The 16,529-nt window shown below is 32.9% G+C and overlaps 2 protein-coding genes across 2 annotated transcripts in view; one reads left to right on the top strand and one right to left on the bottom strand.

Moving 5' to 3' along the window:
• The first annotated feature begins 210 nt into the window (after nucleotides 1-210).
• Nucleotides 211-1,347, top strand: LOC123515175. Its single transcript, XM_045273683.1, has 3 exons — nucleotides 211-358; nucleotides 688-835; nucleotides 961-1,347. The coding sequence occupies exons 1-3, from the start codon at nucleotides 353-355 to the stop codon at nucleotides 1,230-1,232; spliced, it is 426 nt and encodes a 141-aa protein (XP_045129618.1). The 5' UTR covers nucleotides 211-352; the 3' UTR covers nucleotides 1,233-1,347.
• A 2,445-nt stretch (nucleotides 1,348-3,792) lies between these two features.
• The window catches only part of LOC123515174 (splicing factor 1-like), an 85,279-nt gene continuing 72,542 nt past the window's right edge, over nucleotides 3,793-16,529 (bottom strand). Inside the window, exons 4-8 of the mRNA XM_045273682.1 lie at nucleotides 12,305-12,457; nucleotides 8,105-8,276; nucleotides 7,856-7,957; nucleotides 7,507-7,665; nucleotides 3,793-6,201 (exon numbers count right to left, since the gene is read on the bottom strand). Coding sequence (XP_045129617.1) covers nucleotides 5,161-6,201; nucleotides 7,507-7,665; nucleotides 7,856-7,957; nucleotides 8,105-8,276; nucleotides 12,305-12,457 — 1,627 coding nt within the window. The 3' untranslated portion in view covers nucleotides 3,793-5,160. The remainder of the gene's footprint in view (nucleotides 6,202-7,506; nucleotides 7,666-7,855; nucleotides 7,958-8,104; nucleotides 8,277-12,304; nucleotides 12,458-16,529) is intronic.

The raw sequence follows: 16,529 nt of genomic DNA, 5'->3' as shown, positions 1-16,529 counted from the left end.
ATATATATATATATATATATATATATATATATATATATATATATATATATATATATATTTATTTATTTATTATATATATATATATATATATATATATATATATATATATATATATATATATATATATATATATATATATATATATATATATATATATATATATATATATATATATATATATATATATATATATATATATATATTCACCATATAGATCTTGTGTTAATTACATTGTGGTAATGTTATCTTACGTACGTAGAGTCAGTAGAGTCATTTATGAACGCAGTTCGACACACGACACACTATCACTCGTCACTCGCCGACCCTCGTGTCACTTTAACAAGCTTGAGTCATGCAGGTATTAGCTATGTATATTTTTTACCAGCTTCATATCTAAAACCTTTTTTTTTTTTTTTTTTTGTGGTCCTCCTTTAATGTGGTATGTTCTGCAATACTTGTTGGTGTACCATAATTATTAGTTGATGTGTCTGATACCTTAAGAGTATTTGATGCAGTAGCTTTGACAGCGTAAAACTTTCTGATCTGCATTGTTTTAACCTTACCTAACCTAAATAAAATCCACATTTCCGAAATAACATTATGATTTACTAAGACAAACCACTTGATTGACGTTGTGTTTTCAGTCGATTTTTTTTTTTTTTTTCTTTTCTTTCTCTTCTCTTCTAGACTGACGCAATGATCACAGAGCACGGTAGCGAGGAAATGCAAGGAATGGAGGTGCCCACGCAGACGACTTACAGCACAGATATTCCGAGTTTGGACTCTCATACTATGAAAATTAGAGCCTTAGAAGACCAGCTGACCCAGCAAAGAAGTGAGCACTGCCCTGACATTCACGCTAATAATATCTGCAAAGACGTTTGATATTCTCGGTTACATGTTTTCTAAATCACATGATGATTAACAGAAAATACAGCTGACACAATTATCTCTTTTCAGTGGATACTACTACTCTCACTATGGAACTTGCACTGCTCCATGATGCCCCTATGCGTGAGCTGCTCGCCCTTTGCACTCAAGGATGCAAGTGGGTTTCGAAAAAGATTGAAGAGTATAAAATACTCTTTGACCAGTTATCACCCGAAATCAGATCAGGCTTTCAACATGATTATGATAATCCTTTAAAAAACTCTTCACAATCGATTTCATTGGAAGATCCCTCAAATCCACCAGGAGATCACGATCTTAACTCCTTGAACCTCAACGTCTAAGCACATATCTATTATCACCTAGCAAACATGGGACTTGCCTGCATATGAAACCACAACACACTAATATCCTTATACCTCAGGAACTCTGTGAGCTAAATTAGAATATTACATTTGATCCAATGAATATTATATATACATGTATATATATATATATATATATATATATATATATATATATATATATATATATATATATATATATATATATATATATATATATATATATATATATATATATATATATATATATATATATATATATATATATATACATCACAGTATTACATTCCAATGAGAAGATATACGTATTCAATGCATATGCATATCTCTCTCTCTCTCTCTCTCTCTCTCTCTCTCTCTCTCTAATATGCTTGAAAGGATTTTTTTTTATGAATATCAAATTTCACTTTTTTTTTTTTTCTTAAGTATGTGTACTTTGAAATTTGGATTTTTTACCATGTGTTATACATGATGTTACCTTATGTTACATTAATTTACATTTTGTAGTGAATAAGTTTCACTAGCTGTGCAAGGGTCAGTAAATTATGTTTGGTGATAAAAGACTAATGTTGAATTTTCTCTCAGTATTTGTTATTCTTTGGAATTAAACTTTTTTTTTTCATCTATTTCGAAAAATGCAATTAATTAATCTTACAGTCTTGTATAAGTTCATACCATTTTTAGGAAATATAGTTATTTCAGTCAGTTTTGTGTATTACCATAATTCCCTGTACTTTTGGGCTTACCATGTAGCTTGCTTTGACATTTGCAAATAATAAAGCATTATGAATACAATTAAAAATTATATGATTTCAATTGGGCAGTCTAGCAATCAATATCTTGTACCTATAAAATCAACAAATTTCAATTCAGCAAAAAATTTTGATAATGTATCCTTTTGGCAAAGTCAGTTACATCTTCCAAATTATTTTTGTGTATTGATTTGTTGCATTAAATATCTCTAACCTACTGTACTTCTGGAACTGACATGCAACAAATTAGTTTTAAATACCCATACGGCAATCCTACTGATAATTATTCTCTCTTCCATGAAGGCCTAAAAGCTGTTTTCAAGAATGCAAGTTGAGTATACTGATGCCTTGCCTTGGATAGTCCTTATTTAACAAAGTTGCAGAAAGAGAACATTGGAAGCTAAACATGTAAATGTGATAAACCTATTGAAACCCATGGTGCTATGGGATGATATGGTTGGTAAGTATTGCTATGAAATATCAATTAGTAAAAAATGCCATATGACCTGAATCTACCAGTTTCTTTAGTCTGTTGTTAAGAATTCATGGTTGAAGTGCATGACAATCATAAGACAACCTTTACTTTTTTTTTTTTTTTTTTTTTTTTTTACTGGCCTATCTCCTTTAAATTAAGTATACAAGCCTTATTGCTAACATACTTTTACCTCATCCACCTAACACAGAATCCTTTTTCTTTTTAATCAGTACTTACTGATGTGTAAAGGTTATGGCAAGGCAAAGGTTTACCTGCAATGTAACCATTGCAGAAGGCATCAAGGACAAGTAAACATACACATGAAATAATTGCCAATCCCATCATTCCCAATAAATCAGTGCTGTTCAAAACCAAGTTCTCTAGAATATCCTGAAATAATTCTATATACCTGTAAATTATATCATAAATATATGTATCAACATTGAAGGGTAATATAATGATTGTTTTGTCATTTTAAGGAACAAATTTAATTTTTCAATAGATCAGTTTGTCATGGGCAAAGATTACTATGTGAGAAGTTTTATACTGAGAAAAAAAGTCCATCAGTGAATCAGTTATCACTAAAGGATACCATTATGCAACAGATAGCACAACCACCTAGCAACCAGTGTCACAGGTTTAATACCTGGATGGTGGCTGCATTTCTGGCAAAAACTCCCAACTCCAACATGGCACAGAGCACGACCTGCAGGATGCATATTCCCCCAATCAGTGCAAACAAAGCAGCCACAAAGGTATGTGTAAGTTGTCACTGGAAGGGTACCATTGTGTATTGGGCAGCATGGCCACCCACCAAGCACATCCTGGGTTCAGCACAGACTGTGTTATGCAATGTAAGAACAATTTTTATATCAACACTTTATCACTTTTCAAATGCACTTGAAATTTAGTACCATTATATTACCATGCCAAAATTTTTATGATGATATTACCTTGTGTGGCAAACTTATGGCAGCACTAACAATTCAACTGTACGCAAGCCTGACATATTAGGCTACTTATCTGAACTGCCACCATGATCATAGAGAATAGGCTAAGATGTTAAGCAATTAGTTGCTAAGCAGATCCTGTGTTGCTGTCCCATAAGGAAGTCGTACATCTGCACTGGATGTGCTGTATGCACTCTTACAAGCAGTGACACTTAGGATCATATTCTACCTGACCTTGGATCCTTTCTATTTAACCCATTCTGAAGTGGGTTCTTAAATTCAAAATGGCAGTCATTACCCATTACCAATATTAAGACCTTGTTGGAAATCCATATATCATTTCCAACACCATTCACTCAAAACTAATGTATAAAAATTAAAACTTACTTTTCATTGTTTATTTAAATATCCTGATTTGTAACACTAGATGTGCAACATGTCTTCGAGCTTAAGATTAAGTGAACCAAAGTTTGCATTTCTAAGTTTGTCGTCATTTTACTGTGGTTGTACTTTATTACATTAACTCATGAAAATTAAACACATAAATCAGGAACACAAGATAACACCTATTCATATCCATGAACAAATATTGTTAGGGTCATCAATTAATGTACTATAAAGAATGAGGTGACAGGAGGATAGTCTTTCAGTTTTGTTAAGCCTTGCATTCCCTAACAGCAGTAGTCTTCACAGCTAGCCTAAAGTTTTATTCATTTAGATTACCTATGTTTAAGTCATATTTTCATCTATACATCTGTATCATATGCACAATTTCCTGTATACATGCAGTCCAGAAGATTATATTACTTACATCTAAGTACTGAAACAAAAAAGTAAAGCTAAAGAATTTTTTTCCAAACAAGATATACAGCAATGCTTTAGAGATGCCCAACATTCAAAGGGTTATCAAATTTTCTATAAAATATGATCTATAGAATACAACAGAATATTTTCATATTTTGTTTTCAATAACATTTTAGTATTGTGAAGTCTTGAGGCACCAAATACAGCGAGTCAGCAAGATTTGTTCCTCCTCTATTCTTTCTACATAAGAAGCATTGTCTCTTCATTTTTTTCATCACACAAAGGCAGAAAACCATAGTCAATGTGGTTACTGCAAGTGTTCCATCTTCCATCATTCATTATCTCTTCACTTAACATTCACAAGGTTCAGAAGAACTATTCTTCAAAATCCAAACATTACACCATGCTGACTCTGCATCCTTTGTAGTGCAAATAAAAAAAAAAAACTATACACTTTCAAATCCAAACCCAAAGCAGTCTGCATCCTTCAAGCAACTAGTGTTACTTCTAAATTGCATTTTCATCGCATTACTTCAATTCATTGATGACAAAAATCAACATTCCTGTTTCTAATGTCTTTCTTTGCCATCTTTGCTAAAAGCAAACAAATCTGAAAATAGACCAGCTCCAAAGTGAATAATTTAAACATAATTAAAGATGAAAATTTTCAAAATAAGTGCTCATCAATTTTACAAATGTCTGTACCACTGTTCTTATTATTTGTACTAGCTAACAGTCACTCTACTATTCACAAAGCAAAGACACTCTTCCAACATTATCCAAATTCCCCCTAACCTTAAAATATATTTTTTCATTAATTAAAATCACACTATGATTTCCAAGATGCTAAAATTGTACATGATATTATTCATGTTAATCCATGATATCCAGTTACCAAGGATGATTATTAGAGGCAGGCATTCATTTGTACTGCTATTGTAAATTCTTTATGAGGGTGGTGGTGGTGGTGGTGCTGAAAGAAGTGCTCCTAGGTCAACACCACCAGGTCCACGAGGTCCAGGTCCTCCAGGACCACCAGGACCTCCTGGTGGTGGTGGTGGTGGTGGTCCAACAGGTTGTGGTGGTCCATTCCAACCCCAGCCTGGTGGAGGCCCTACAGGACGTGGTGGGGGTACAGGTCCGGGGGGCGGACATCCCATACCTGGTGGCCCATGATGAGGACCAGGGGGCGGACCTTGCCAGTGATTCATTTGTGGGGGTGGACCATGAGGTGGTCCTCCATGTGGTCCACCATGAGGACCCCCATGAGGTCCATTATGTGGGCCATTGTGAGGACCACCATGATTACCAGGTCCCTGGTGACCCTGGTGACCCTGAGGCCCACCAGGTGGGCCAGGAGGAGCCTGGGCCATCCAATTGGGTTGTTGCTGCTGTTGTTGACCATTCTGAGTTGTTGGAGGTGGAGGAGGTGGCGGTGCCTGTAGTAAGTTTGGTGGTGGTACACCTTGAAAACTATTGGGGCCTTGCTGCTGCTGAGACTGTTGCTGCTGTTGCTGCTGCCAAGGCATTCCAGGAGGGGGCTGGTTGAGATTGGGTGGACCATTGCTGTTCCCTAGCAGTGGTCTTGGACCCCCACCTCCACCCATTTGGTTAGAATTCCAAGAATTTTGCTGATTCATCCCACCTTGATTCTGATTATTACTGTTAAACTGATTATTTACTGAAGACTGAGGTTCAGAGCGAGGAGGGGGTCCCATCAGAGGGCGTGGGGCCCCTTGAGGTCTCTCAAATAGACTCCTGGTTGATGTGTTCACAGCTGGTCTACTACTCCGGTCATTATTCTGTGGAGGAGGTGGGCCCTCCCCAAGTTCAGCCATAAGAGACATGTACTCTTCATCAATCTTTTGCCTGTCAACTGAAGTTGGAGCACCAGGACCACGCCTTTGACGGCAATCTTTGGCAATGTGGCCAGTACCACCACAACTTGTGCAAACTACATTATTTGTCACATTGGGCTTGTCAGGACACTGAAACATAATAAATCATTAAAGTTTTTGTAAGTATTCAGAAAAGAGAGAGAGAGAGAGAGAGAGAGAGAGAGAGAGAGAGAGAGAGAGAGAGAGAGAGAGAGAGAGAGAGAGAGAGAGAGAGAGAATTACTTGTAGCAATCATTATATACATACTTTAATAAGTTCTTTTAATTTATGGTTTAAGACACTACAGTGAAAGATCATTTCTCAAACTCAATTTGTTCCTAAATGCTCCCTGAAATCTAAAGTGTTCAGAAGCCAAAACTATTTCCCCCATGGTAATCAATATAAAATGGTTTAACCAATGCCCTGACATCCATCCAACCTGTGTTAGCAGCTCATAACTGATACTCTTACTGCCAAAATGGCCATTCCACAACATCTCCAGCTCAAATTATCTATTCACAAAGGATGAGTTGAATAAACTTAGTGACACAAATTCATCATAAGATATTATAGACCACATATAAATTCTCTTTACCACCAAAATAATCTGAGAAGCTTTACAGAGTGACACAAAGAGAAAACCCAGTTACTGCCAAAAGTAAGGTGATCATAACACACACATCTTGCTGCTGGGAAAAGCTACTTCAAAAACAGTCGTACAGTAGTGATGGCACTGTCAGTCATCCAGTAAAAGGCTCGGGATTACTCAAGCCAGTCAAAATCTTCTTGTTTATATTGAAGCCTTTCAACATTATCACATTTATATCACTGCAAAGATTAAATTACTGTATTACCTAATGTCTCTCTTCTCCCATCAAATACATTAAACAAAAGAAATATTTATAGAAACTATAAATTATTAACAAATGGGGGTTTGTCCATTGTTTTAAAAATTGAAATCAAGTAACTTTCATATGGAACCAAAGCAATTAGGATTTCAAGATTTTGTTTGAAAACTGATTTCTTCAAAAGGATGGCATTCAGTAACAGAGACTCCATTGTAATAAGAAATTCTAAAAGATCCATCTGAGCCAATTTTCTACCCTTTTTCCATATAAAAATGCAATTTCTTTAGCATTTATTTTTCTAAATCTTTCTAACTGATCAAGGTATTTCAGCTCTTTTGTACTCAAGACTCAGTTCTAGTGTGTGCTTATTTTAATTTGTACACTTATTGCTCATCCCATCAAACCAGCTTACCTTTAATACACAATTAATGGAGCTGCTTCTCTTGCCAAGAAAATCACTTCTGACATGACACCACTAAACTGTTTTTTTTATTTGCTTAGACAATTTATGATGAATTATTAATGCAATTCTGAAAAAATACATTAGTTGAATGTTCTATGTTCTTACCTGCCATGACTTATGAGCATTTGAACCACAGTTGGAACATCTTGGGCCATCATTCTCACGCAAAGTTCCATTAAGCAGAGCCAGTTCTCTCAGCTGCATTCTTCGCAAATCATTCTGTCCCTCTGGTACTTCAACACCTTGCCGAATAATCTCTTTGATCTGTAAATAAACACAAAATTGTGATAACTGTAAAAGTTGGCATAAAAATAGTACTAAGAATATTCCTTTCTTCATGCAAATATAAAACACACATAGAAAATATTCAAAGTTCTCACACAGGATGTGAAATAGGAAAAAAAAAAAAATTTTTAAATAGACATATTATGCAGTGAATCAAACAAAACATCACCTTGTCAACAGCTTTCTTTACACTTTCAGGATTACTTGCAGTAACATATGCATGCAGAGGTTCATCCTCTCCAGGCATGGGTCCACCATCCTTACGGCCAACCTTTATAAATACATTAATCTTATATCAAAAGAATATCATGTGTTTGTGACAATATTCCATAAAAAGCTTTTGCAAACTTTTCTGAAGACGACTATTTAATAAATAACTGTGTAGCTCTCATGTGTTCTGAAAATTAACAGCACAAACCTTTCCTTCTTTCACTGAGCCCTTTCCTCGAATTATTATCTTAGCTCCAGTGTCTTTTTCCATGGCCTTCAATGTGTTTCCCCGAGGACCAATCAGAAGACCAACAAAATTGATATCTGGATGTTCTTCTTGTGGAATCATGACTTTGTCTGACACCTTCACAACTGGAGGTCTTGATATATCACAAAAGAAAAGAAAAGAAAAAAAAAAAATAATAATTAGTGATGTGAATAATCATGTTTTCAAATTTAAAGTCACTTACTATTATATTACAATAAACCCTCAGTATATTTAACCCTGTTATAGCTGTTATAGCAAATTTTACATTCATGAATATTCACTCAGCAGTGGCAGCAGTGGGGAGGGAAGGAAGGAAGGAAGGAAGGGATGGTGCGGGTGGTAGTGGTGGTGAGCACACACCGCATTAACATGCACTACCTTTGCCTCAGTCTCACAGCAGCAGTATAAGTAAGATGCTCTTGTGCTTGTACGTATGTATACATGTATGTATTGTATATCCTGGACAATAAGGCAAAAGGGTATATAAGATGACCCCCAATTTTTGAGGGAAAAGTTTAGGTTTTGAGCTATTACTGCTGTACAAGATGACCCTCTTAAGCAGCTGCTCACATGGTTGGCCAAAGGGTAAAGAAGTGCATCACTGATAAACCACAATTTGAAGGACTTGTGTGGTGGTAGGTTGCCTCACTTAGTACATTAGTATCATGGCAAAATTTACTATCCCTCTTCTGCCCCGTTCCACATGTTTCTGAATTCCAAAATGGCTGGAACATACATTACTTTTTCTTAATTACAACTAATCATCATAGGTTTATTGCTGGTGCCTCACTGGGCCCTGGGGAGCTGTAACATGATGGGCTTGGATGGCCATTCCAAGTGTGGGTGTGTGGGCTTCACCAGATTCTCCCCTATTGCCACTTCTCCATATATCACAGGCTTGTCTTCATTCTCCAACCCCATTTCATCTCCCTTACCCTCTGTCTGTCTTTCTTTCTCACCCTCTGTTTCTATATAAATTGGTGTACTCCAAAATGATTTCTGAAATCATTCTAACTTTTGTTCCACATCACTGCTGAAGTAAAAATCAAGACATATTTTATGTATAAAGGTCTCCCATCTTAACCCCTTTAACATGATGACATGTAGTTTGCGTTCTTGGGACGCTCGGGACACATCTGATGACCCACATATTGCATCATGGCTGCTTCCTGCTAATATAGTGTGTATTCTTTCCTGGATACTTTATGAGATCCCCCAGAATGTATGTTGTATATGATATAGATACCAGGGCATACTTGACTTTCATCATTATTACAAAGGTGTACGACTCTTTTATCAGGATAAGTGCCATGTGCCATGCTGGAAATAACTTCTTTTTTTTTTCATGGTACCAACAGATTAGTTTACAATAAAAAATTTTATTTTCTCTCATTTGTTATCTTCAGAAAATGGCCTTCAGAAGGCAGAATATAATTTTTTTTTTCTATAAAATTTGTGTGGTTCTTATTCTACAGAGAGAGAGAGAGAGAGAGAGAGAGAGAGAGAGAGAGAGAGAGAGAGAGAGAGAGAGAGAGAGAGAGAGAGAGAGAGAGAGAGAGAGAGAGAGAGAGAGAGAGAGAGAGAGAGAGAGAGAGAGAGAGAGAGAGAGAGAGAGAGAGAGAGAGAGAGAGAGAGAGAGAGAGAGAGAGAGAGAGAGAGAGAGAGAGAGAGAGAGAGAGAGAGAGAGAGAGAGAGAGAGAGAGAGAGAGAGAGAGAGAGAGAGAGAGAGAGAGAGAGAGAGAGAGAGAGAGAGAGAGAGAGAGAGAGAGAGAGAGAGAGACCAAATATTCTCAATTAAAATCACTTTATGTCTTTCCTTGAAAAATAGGAGTTATGTCTCCAGTGAAATGCAATGTTCTTCTTTCTTATTTTGCTCCTTATTTTTCCTCTGTACCACCCTGGCATCATTTTCTCTATCCTGGTATCTCATTTCTCTCTCTCGCATTTATGTTCACAAAACAACATTTCTATTAGCTTTTTACAAACCTTGCCCACAAGAAAGGATTGTTTTGTAATGCATAAAGTGAAATCTTACATGGAATACCAAAAAAATAAAGCAGAGATGAGATGAGCCACAGACAAAGCGGGAGACTCATGGCGACTTGGCCGCTTCTTCCTCTTCTTGTGACCCTTTTAGCCTGCGTGTTGTCTTTTCCCCATGATATTTGTTTCCACTCCTCTATTGCCTGCTATAATGGAAATCATATACGCACTGAGTGATAGTGAATTAGTAATGAAATACCGCGGAATTTCATTAATAATTCACTATTACTCAGTGCCACGGAGTCCAGATTATCCTCATGGCATGAGCGTATATGAATACTAAGATATGATATCCATTATAGCAGGCAATAGAGGAGTGGAAACAAATATCATGGGGAAAGACAACACGTAGACTAAAAGGGTCACAAGAAGAAGAAGAAGCTGCGAGTCGCGAGTCTCCGCCGCCTGTGGCTCATCTCATCTCTGCTTTATTTTTTGGTATTCCATGTAAGATTTCACTTTATGCATTACTAAACAATCCTTTCTTGGGGTCAAAATTTGTAAAAAGCTAATAGAATGTTGTTTTGTGAACATAAATGTGAGAATGTGAGAGAATTTGTACATAGTTCCTCTAACTTCCAATGACTCATATGACATCATAAAAGTAGTGGTAAACCGGTGGCCCAATATGCTGCCAAACATATATATAATCTTTTTTTTTTTTTAACCCATGTGGTATGTTGGAGACCAGCCCAGAACGCATCCCCCCCTATTTCTATTATTTTCTATGGGAAAATTACATCCGCTTAACAAATTTTCGCTCTACGAACAGCTTTGACACCCCCTATCCTGTTCGTTAAGCGAAGCATTACTGTACATGTGTATATATATATATATATATATATATATATATATATATATATATATATATATATATATATATATATATATATATATATATATATATATATATATATATATATATATATATATATATATATATATATATATATATATATATATATATATATATATATACAGTCAACCTCTATCGCGACTTCAGCTATCGCGTTTTATTGGTATCACGCACCCATGAAAAGCTGCTAAAATTTCATCATCCCGACCTCAGATGCCTGCTATCCCGCGCCCAGCCATGACGTCATGGGATATCTGAGCGTTCATTGGCCAAAACCGCCTTTCCCCCAAGATCAATTCGGCTATCTCGTTTTCGGTTACGGTGCGGCTATTTCAGCCCCAATTGGGCGCGATATCCAAGGGTTAAGTGTATATATATATATATATATATATATATATATATATATATATATATATATATATATATATATATATATATATGTGTGTGTGTGTGTGTGTGTGATGTAATGTTTGTGTGGCTACAGAATTAATTCCAAGGTACAGTGGCATTTAATGTTCACCATGGGGTTATAGGTTTGTGGTTTATTCTTGGTATATAAGATGACCCCTTTATTTAGGAACCTCAAAACTGGCAAAAAAAACAAAATTCATCTTATTCACTACAAACAGAAAAACAAGTAGATAAAAATATATATTTAACACACATACATACATAAATGCATATATACATGCCATATATAAGACATACATACCTCCATACTTAAGTATGGAGGTATGTATGTCTTATATATGTATGTATGTGTGTTAAATATATATTTTTATCTACTTGTTTTTCTGTTTGTAGTGAATAAGATGAATTTATGAATAATCATGGTAATATATATGCATTTATGTATGCATGTGTGTTAAATATATATTTTTACCTACTTGTTTGTCTGTTTGTAGTGAATTCTTGCTTAATCTATACAGAAAAACAGTTCCAAAAGATTAAGGATTTCTAATTCTACTTATACCAAAATAAAACAAATGCTATATAATTTATATACAATGGATGTTACCAAAATTAATATTATTTGAGCTTCATTCACAATCATGTATGCAGTCATAATGTTTCTAACACCAATATCTTTTCTATCCCTAACATCAAACACAGTTCAGTGTTTACAGTAATCTGACTGCCATTTTTATTTTATTTTTGCCTTATCATCAGTAGTTTCTCCCTAATTAGATCAATATACTGAAGGTTTACTGTATAGGAAACTGAAATTTATTTAAACTTACTTGTAATCAGCTGGAGGTTTATAATCAGTATTGATAGCCAGCATCCTGGTGATGCAATTATGCCGGTCATCCTCTAACTTCTTACGTGTCCGGTACTCACGAGTGTTCAACCGTTTTCCCTCGTTATTGTAGATGGGTTCTGGTGAAGGAGATCTGCAAGAAACCTTTCTGTCTCAAACTCAAGTAAGAAATGCTTTAAGACATCTTTGTATTTCACAACATCATGATGATATTCTGTTAATATCATATACAATAACCAAACACTTAAGTGTACTGTGTAGTCACATAATGATGTTATCAGAACTTTATATGGAAGTCTCATGCAACCTTATAAGGGGATTCTCATTAAGAAGGATTATTACACTAAATCATAATGTTAATATTCAATATAAGAACAGCTTATGAAATACAAGACACATACTGATTACCTCCAATGCAGTATAATTTAACCTTAATGAGATCAACCTAAGAAAAATTCAATTAAATTACTTCTGCAATTACTTATTCATATCATAAATGGCTGATATTATAATAATGTGAATATATCAAGGAATATATCAAGGAGAATCCACAAATTAATTACATGAAACCAGTTCCCAAAGAACTCATTTATGTGTGTATCTGTAAGGTGAATCACAGGTATGTATGAAGGTAATGAAAGTATAAATTTCATGAATTTTATGCAATGCTCAAGCAATCATTCCAGCATAAATAAAGTTAATGAAGTAAATACACATCCCTATATTGGTCAGAGCATCCTAAAACATGTCATTCCCATAATACTTATTTGTATCATGATATCAAGAGCTTACTGAACCCAATCTTTCTATGGTAATGTAAAGAAATCTCCCCCACTATTGCAAGATAATAACGTTCAGAAAATTATACTATGCCTATAAAAAATAATCTATGTAACTAATGGATAATTTACTCTTTTGGTAGTGGTATAAATAAAATAAAAGAAAATAACTTAGGTCTAAAATTTTTAGGCAAAATGTTAGAAGTATAAATTATTCACTTTCTGTAACAATCTGACATCTTGTGATAAGAAGTAGCATCATATGAACACTTACAGCATACATGGAATCCACACTTTCACAGGGTATAAAAGATATACGTAATACAAGACTACAAAAGATGCAAAGCCCTTTGTTTATCTTCCTCCTTACATCTTAGACACAGAAAACTGGCACCTCACATTCACACTGTCCTTCAAGTAAAGCATGACAATGTGGTTCAGGTTTATTCTTTCCTTTCCCCAAACTTATTTTTAAGCAACTACTAAGAAAATCAATCTTATCAAAAATATATTTCAAAAGTTTCACATCATTGATTTGTATCTCTATGTTCAGAACTAAATGTTAATCCTTGTTCTTCATGAAGAAAATGTTGGCTGTATGCAATAGTGATTCTATTACCAAATACAAAGAATTTATTTATCAAGGATGTAATGCAAATCTCACTTGAACAAAAGAATCCAAAATAAATTCATGACAACCTAATAATATGCCATCAGATGACACCCAAACAAAGTGTTTCCCATTTCACTCCCATATTAGTTGCCATTTCACATAACGAATATTTAAAACTCCTATGGTCGCAAGTTGTATTACTGCCATTATCATTTTCTTTTTTTCAGTATTATCATTCTGCTAAGTTTACTCATACTATTGCTACTGATAAGAACCTCATAGGTTATTGAAACATGTTAGTAACTGTAATTAGGATAAAACAACATCCCTAGTATGAAATTTCAAAGTTATTATGAAACTCTCTACAAATTCTAACTATTCACACTTGACACAGTGTGGTCTAAAAACTGACCTTGACAATATAGCAACATCACAGAAAATTTAATCAGTACTTCAGCAAGCTAACAAATTTTTAAAGATAAATCTTTGGCTTTACTATCTATGGATTGTTGACCTCTCCATTTACATGAGCACTGGGTTTTTTTTAATTCTAAATATGCTACTTAACACAAATATAGTACAAAAGATGTTACGCAAATTTATGGATGAAGGTAACGGTTCCCATATGCCAAAACCAGAAAGACCTTAGCAAAGAGGTACCAACCTATCCCTAACACTATACGGGAACCGAATGTAAAAATTAGCAAAAAAAATTGATAGGTGGAATTAGGGAGGCAGTGGCATGGTGGATAAGGTGGTGAGCGTGAGGTCGAGCAGACGTCCACGCACAGATTCAAATCCCACCACATACAGCCTTAAACACTTTGCCATTTGTCAAGTGGTTTAAAGTTAACTACATGTCACCATGATACCCAGATTCTAGGTGTATATATATATATATATATATATATATATATATATATATATATATATATATATATATATATATATATATATATATATATATATATATATATATATATATATATATATATATATATATATATATATATATATATATATATATATATATATATATATATATATATATATATATATATATATATATATATATATATATATATATATATATATATATATATATATATATATATATATATATATATATATATATATATATATATATATATATATATATATATATATATATATATATATATATATATATATATATATATATATATATATATATATATATATATATATATATATATATATATATATATATATATATATATATATATATATATATATATATATATATATATATATATATATATATATATATATATATATATATATATATATATATATATATATATATATATATATATATATATATATATATATATATATATATATATATATATATATATATATATATATATATATATATATATATATATATATATATATATATATATATATATATATATATATATATATATATATATATATATATATATATATATATATATATATATATATATATATATATATATATATATATATATATATATATATATATATATATATATATATATATATATATATATATATATATATATATATATATATATATATATATATATATATATATATATATATATATATATATATATATATATATATATATATATATATATATATATATATATATATATATATATATATATATATATATATATATATATATATATATATATATATATATATATATATATATATATATATATATATATATATATATATATATATATATATATATATATATATATATATATATATATATATATATATATATATATATATATAACATATATATACATATAACATATATATACATAAACATATATATACATATATACATATAAACATATATATATATATATATATATATATATATATATATATATATATATATATATATATATATATATATATATATATGTACAGTGGAGACTCAATACTCGAACATCTAAATAGTCGAACTTTTCAATACTCGAACACAAAAGTTCAATTTAATACTCGAAAATATACCTGATAGTTAAATGCTCACACACTTGATTGTAAACAAAGGCTCCCTGGCCTATCCCTCTCCTCCCTCTGCCAGTTGTGCTGCCACGGTCATCAGAATAACATTCTTGTGCATATTTTTTTTTTTTTTTTTTTTTTTTTTATGTAGGGAGAGAGCCAGCCAAGGACAAAAAAAAAAAAGAAAATATTAAAAAAAGCCCACTTGAGTGCTGGCTCTCTCTAAAGTGGTAAAGCGTCAGCCAAAATTGGGGAGCAAATGCCTCGATACCTCCTTCTTAAAAGATGACAAGTTGTAGGAAGTCGGAAATACAGATGCAGGGAGGGAGTTCCAGAGTTTACCAGTGAAAGGGATAAATGATTGAGAATACTGGTTAACTCTTGCATTAGAGAGTTTGACAGAATAGGGATGAGAGGAAGAAGAAAGCCTTGTGCAGCGAGGCCATAGGAGGAGGGGAGGCATGCAGTTAGCAAGATCAGTAGAGCAGTTAGCATGAAAATAGCGATAAAAGATAGAAAGAGATGCAACACTTTGGCGGTAAGAAAGAGACTGAAGACAGTTAATCAGAGAAGGGGAGTTGATGAGACAAAAAGCTTTAGATTCCATCCTATCTAGTAAAATTGTGTGCTGCTTCTGTCTGGTGCTTTTTCATATTCATATTTTATTTACACCAAAGGGTTATTAGTGGTGAAAATATCTGGTAATCAAACGGCTGCACATTTAGTCATATACACAGCAGCTACCACTGTCCCGTTCT

The sequence above is a fragment of the Portunus trituberculatus genome, chromosome 38 (assembly GCF_017591435.1).
Source record: "Portunus trituberculatus isolate SZX2019 chromosome 38, ASM1759143v1, whole genome shotgun sequence".
NCBI classification, from domain to species: domain Eukaryota; kingdom Metazoa; phylum Arthropoda; class Malacostraca; order Decapoda; family Portunidae; genus Portunus; species Portunus trituberculatus.
Note: the sequence above shows the minus strand (reverse complement) of the source record. Positions and strands in the feature narration are given on the sequence as shown.

Bases quoted from the DNA above. Each gene is read 5' to 3' on its own strand.
- LOC123515175 (XM_045273683.1), top strand. The intron at 836-960 runs GTGAGCACTGCC...ATCTCTTTTCAG, and splicing joins CCAGCTGACCCAGCAAAGAA to TGGATACTACTACTCTCACT.